The 6,000-nt window shown below is 33.6% G+C and overlaps 1 protein-coding gene across 1 annotated transcript in view; it reads left to right on the forward strand.

The window, feature by feature from the left end:
* The window catches only part of LRRC40 (leucine rich repeat containing 40), a 46,277-nt gene that overhangs the window by 34,761 nt on the left and 5,516 nt on the right, over positions 1 to 6,000 (forward strand). Inside the window, exons 11-13 of the mRNA XM_039217308.1 lie at positions 830 to 937; positions 3,799 to 3,909; positions 5,607 to 5,684. Of these exons, the coding sequence (XP_039073239.1) occupies positions 830 to 937; positions 3,799 to 3,909; positions 5,607 to 5,684 (297 nt within the window). The remainder of the gene's footprint in view (positions 1 to 829; positions 938 to 3,798; positions 3,910 to 5,606; positions 5,685 to 6,000) is intronic.

Raw genomic sequence — 6,000 nt, forward strand, 5'->3', positions numbered from 1 at the left:
TAGGCATTGAAAATTGTAAAAGAATAATATAAATGGCTAATTATAGTAAATCTACAAATGTCAGAGTACCACTATACTTTCATTTAAGATTAAATGTACACTTTCTTGAAAATTTTATTGAAAAGGAAACTTATTTACAGTATACATTATACATTTGCAAAAATTCTGGCACACATAACAATGAATAACTCTTCAGATTCTAATTTCACAGAACTGAAGCTAAGAGAACGTATATTACAAAGTTCCTTTAATAGTAAGACCAGGGATAGTTTGATCTAAGGCCACTACCCTGTTTACTTTGTCACATGCTAAAGAACAGAGAAATTGGTTTAGGTTATGAGAAGACAGTTTAGTATAATGTTGAACTCTTAGAAAATGATTGTTACCTTGTAGTTAACTATATACCATATAAAGTTGGCAGATAATCCCTGTTAGAGATTTTTAAGAAAAGGGATGACAACAGTTTTAAAATTATAGCTTTAGTTCTATTCTGAGGTAGAGGAATCCATTTACTAATTACTATCTATTTATGATATGACTTCTAAACATCTTAGACTCTGAAGATACATCTGTTTTTATTCATATGGAGAATGTGAACGCTCAGAAGGTATGATACAATGTATTATGATACAATATGTTGTCTGAATTCTTAATGGTAACATTTTGTGAGTTGGCAAGTTTTTGTGGTATTCTTTACAGAACTTCAAAATAATCTTTGTAACCAACTGCCATGAAAAATCTTATAAAATCTTTAAAGTCCTTTAAAAGTGAAAAGTAATAACTTCCTGGACTGTTAAGAATGATGCATTTTAAACCATTTTCCATTTAGTGATAAACAAACAACTTTGATTCCTGATGAAGTATTTGATGCTGTAAAAAGCAACATTGTCACTTCTGTTAACTTCAGTAAGAATCAGCTATGTGAAATTCCTAAAAGGTGAGAATTGCTCATGATGTCATTTCTATTAAGCTGTGACTCATTCTCAGTGATGTTTGCGCCTCAGTGCCAAGAATAATTATTTTTCACAGTTTTTTAATTTGAAAGTATATGTATATTTTTTTTATTATTGTTACTTGAGGGATTTAGCAAAATTCACCTAAGCATTCTCTGAGACACATTAACATTTGTCCTGAGAGGTGTTTAGGTATAGGTATTAGAATTTTACGTATTAGAAATTACTGATTGGTATTAGATGTAATATAAATAGGTATTAGAATTATTATACCTATAATATAACATACCTATAAGTAGTCATTAGAATTTTTGAAAGCATAAGTTACTTTTTGCAGGTCCATGTGGCTTAATAGGAATTTTCACTTTGAGCTTCATGTTAGTGATGTACCAAGCCACTGAATTTTCCCACTGGTAGTAAAAGCAGAACAGATTGAATCCTGTTAATATTTTCCTCCCAAAAGAGGATTCTTGACTTCTAAATATTAGGAGTCATGTGCATTGTACTTTGTACTATTCAGTATATCTTTGCTGATATTAATTATAGCAAAATCTTTAAGTTATGAGAGAAAATTAATTTACTCTAATGTTGAACTTTTAATTTTTTTATATTTATTTTTTTAATGTTTATTTATTTTTGAGAGAGAGAGAGAGAGTGTGAGCAGGGAAGGGGCAGAGGGAGAGGGAGACACAGAATCCAAAACAGGCTCTGTGCTGTCAGAACAGAGCCTGATGCGGGGCTCAGACTCACAGACTGTGAGGTCATGAAACCAAGAGTCAGACTCTCAACGGACGGAGCCACCCAGGCGCCCCAGAGAATGCAGATCTTAAAAGACAATTAACTTTGAGATTCTGTTGCAAAAGGAGAACTAGTTCATCTCTTGTTTAAAGGGTTCCGAGGGTGTTTGACAAAATAACTAAGCACTTAAATTTGCTCTCAGGATAAGTTTGCCTTGGAGATCCTGGATCAAAACTGGGAATGAAGATGGAAGGAGTTAAAAGATACCACCTTATAACTTATTTTTTCATTTTACCTGACAATCTGGTTATTCATATGCAAAACAGTTTGGTATTCTTTTACCTCTGTTATTTCCTCATATTTTTTTTTAGCAATTTAGAGAGCCAAAGAAGAAAGAATGTAAAGACATACCTTGATCTAGAGTTTCTGAGTCAGTTTCCCTCTTTCTTAAATTTTTATTTCACAAGTCACAGTCACTATATTATTTCCTGATTGTGAAAATAATACTTATTCATAAAATTGAACTAAATGAAGGGTCAGATCGTTTCTATTTATTTTTTATTCTGATTTATTCTATGCATGGCATGTTTTATTTCAAGCTATTTCCCATTTACATTTATATCTACCATTTGTATCTCAGCTGGTTTATTTGTCGTGTTTCCCTATGTTGTAAACAATACTTTTAAAATCTAATTTATCTTGGGGCGCCTGGGTGGTTCAGTCATTTGAGCGCCAGTCTTTGATTTCGGCTTGGGTTGTGTTCCCAGGGTTGTGGGATCGAGCCCCGTGTCAGGTTCCATGGTGAGTGTGGAGCCTACTTAGGATATTCTCTCTCTCTCTCTCTCTCTCTCTCTCTCTCTCTCCCCCCCCCCCTTACTCACTCCCACTCTCTACCTCTCTCCCATTTGTACTCTCTCTCTTGCTCTCTAAAAAAAAAATACTAAAAATAAATAAAATACAATCTGGGGCACCTAGATGGCTCAGTCGGTTGAGCATCTAACTTTGGCTCAGGTCATGATCTCACAGTTTGTGGGTTCGAGCCCTGCATTGGGCTCTGTGCTGACAGCTCAGAGCCTGGACCCTGTTTCAGATTCTGTATCTCCCTGTCTCTCTGACCCTCCCCTGCTCATGCTGTCTCTCTCTCAGAAATAAATAAAATATTAAAAATTTTTAAAAATACAATCTAATTTATCTATATACCACAGGTTAAATATGGCAATAAGTAAAGGAAAACATTCTGTTTCTTTAGGCCAGATTTCCAGGAGAATTCCTAAAAGGGGTATGGCTCTCAAGATAAATCTCCAAAAACTTTCCAAATTTTTTTTATCAGTTACTTATCCAAACTCATCCTTCTTAGCAGTTGATACTTTCTTATTTCTCTTTGCTAATATGATAGAAAAAAATGATTTATAGTTATAGCTTACCTTACATTTCTAAGCAAATAGTATATAACATTTCTTGTTATTATAGTTACGTTAGTAGCTAGCTTTAAAATGACTAATATTGATGAGGCTTGCTTAGAAATGTTTAAGTCTTTGACTTAAATTGCTTAGTCGTGACACCAAACCTAGGAATTAACTTAATGTTTTCTTATATTCATGATTAATATAATGATAATTTGGACAAAAAATACTATACTTGAAAATGTTGACATATCATAGTTAGAAAAGACTGTGAAGTACTCAGATACTAAGAATCTTATATTATGCAGTCTAAAAAGAAAACTACTATGATACAGAATACACTTCCAAATTGAAATTTTGTGAAAAAAGTAAAAGTTATAGAGAATCTTTTTTTAAATTTTTATTTATTTTTGAGAGAGTGAGACAGCGTGAGTGGGAGAGGGCAGAGAGAAAGGGATACACAGAATGTGAAGCCGGCTCCAGGCTCTGAGTGTCAGCACAGAGCCCAATGCGGGGCTGAACTCATGAGCCGTGAGATCATGACCTTAGCTGAAGTTGGACAGTTAACTGACTGAGCCACCCAGACGCTCCTAGAAAATCTTAATTAGCAAATTAAGCATATTTCCCCCCTGTGGTCTGCTTATGGTTTTGAAGTTCTGACAGTGAATTAAACGGCTAAAAGTTTAAAATCATTTTTTTTTCAGGATTGTGGAACTGAAAGAAATGGTTTCTGATGTCAATCTCAGTTTTAATAAGCTTTCCTCAATATCCTTGGATTTATGTATGCTTCAAAAATTGACTTTTTTAGACCTCAGGTATTTATTAATGCTGTAGTGTCGCTTTTTCATTATAACGTGTCTTTGAGTTTTGGCTAACATTTGCCCTTACTCTCATGTGTCCTAAGCAATTGTGGAAATTGCTCTTTAGGTCATTAGTATCATTTTAGGACAAATCTGAAATTAAGCATTTAGGAAATAGGTAGTAGGAGTTTAATTTAAATATGTCCTAAGTTGAAGATACAGGATCAGAATTGTCACAGTTCTTTGAGGTTAATAATAAATGGCTCAGGGATAGATAGTCATTTATTTGTTTGGGCTTTAAGTCTTTATTTGTTAACTATATCTCTATTATCTGGGCTTCCTACTCCTATACTGTTACTGGGTATGCTTTTAATTTATTCAAGGTATAGGTCCTCTTATTCTGCTCAAACATAGGCAGATAACAAGCTAAGTTATATCTGTTTGAAGATTTATTCTCAATTCTACCTATAGAGGCCTTTTTTTATTTTTTGCTTATGGGATTAAAGCAAATCTATTACTACTCTGCTCCTATTAATTGTAGAATTGCTTCTGTTTTGAGTTGGCAGTTACACTGGCAGAGCAATGTAAAACTGTATTTTAGTTCAATATTAATGGAGCAGAGAGAATGAATTCACGTACTCCTTCTTGCTATCTATATTTTTGTTCCAGTCTTCATTGTGCGTGCGCGTGTATATGCATGCCATTGTCTATAACTATTACCTTCAGGTTTCTAATTAAGTGACTAATATACACTTTTATATCTGATAACGGTAGGTATTTATGACCCTAGGAGAAGGATAGAAATCTGCAATGGGTTATTCAGTACAACTTAAAGACAGTAACTGGAGAAAAGTACAGAGAAAAGAAAAAAAGAACCTAGGTTTATAAAGTATGACTTAACATATTAGGCTTGTCTTTGAATGTAAAGAAATTTAGAGAAAATTATTCAACTAATAGGTAGCCATCTAGTTGGATATAATTTTCTCACAAATATTTTCTATTATTAGTAATTATATAGGTTCTAGAATCCTTCTACTTTCTTATTAACCTTTCTTTTAATATTGTTCCCAGATCCTTCCAACAATGAGATTCTGTTTACTGCCGTGTTTCATTATAAGATTCTAAAAAAACAAAAAACAAAAACAAAACACGTATGCATTGTGCAAACTGAAATTATAAACGTAGAGTTGAAATGGACTTGCTTAATGCTTACGTGGTGGAAAGCTCCAAATTTCTAAATATGTAGAATCTCATTACTTTTCCTTTTTTTTTTTTTTTTCATATTTCTGCTTAGAATAGAATTTCATGTCTGTGTGTAAGATTTGTGTATTAAACACCAATCAAATATTTGTGGCATCAAATACTGTGATATTTATAGTCTTGATCTCAAGGGCCCTATCTGTGAGAAGTATTGCTGAGCTCACTTTGAAGAAGATAAGGGATTAGTTTACAGTGTTGCCCTATTAAATCTATTATTAAGGAGTTGGTTGTTTTGTCAATTGGTTTCATATTGGTATAAGGATTTGGCTTACTAATCAAATACCTGAGGCAGCTGACTGATTCAGAATTCTCAGGACTTAGCCTTAATGAGATAAATCAAGGACTGAGAAACTGAGCTACATAATTTTTTTTAATCTCATCAACACTTTAATCATAAATTAAAGTCATACTAATTTCCAAACTTTGTAAATTATCTTTTCTTTCCAACTTAGGAACAATTTTTTAAATTCTTTGCCTGAAGAAATGGGATCACTGATAAGACTGCAAACAATTAATCTTTCCTTTAACAGGTAAGAGACAGACCAGACTAATCCATGACGAAGGATATTTCTGTGGAGAATTTGTAGGTTTTACTAGAGAATACAGCTAAAAGAGCCAAATAAAAAAGCCCCATGTGTTTACTTTATTTAAATATTCAGGCCTATTTTCACTTTATTCTACTTAGAATTAAAAAGTGATATTGCGGGGCACCTGAGTGGCTCAGTCGGTTAAGCATCCGACTTCGGCTCAGGTCATGATCTCACAGTTCATGGATTCAAGCCCCGCGTCAGGCTCTGTGCTGACAGCTCAGAGCCTGGATCCTGTTTCAGATTCTTTGTCTCCCCC

This window comes from Hyaena hyaena, unplaced genomic scaffold (genome assembly GCF_003009895.1).
Source record: "Hyaena hyaena isolate Hyena2069 unplaced genomic scaffold, ASM300989v1 scaffold_680, whole genome shotgun sequence".
NCBI classification, from domain to species: domain Eukaryota; kingdom Metazoa; phylum Chordata; class Mammalia; order Carnivora; family Hyaenidae; genus Hyaena; species Hyaena hyaena.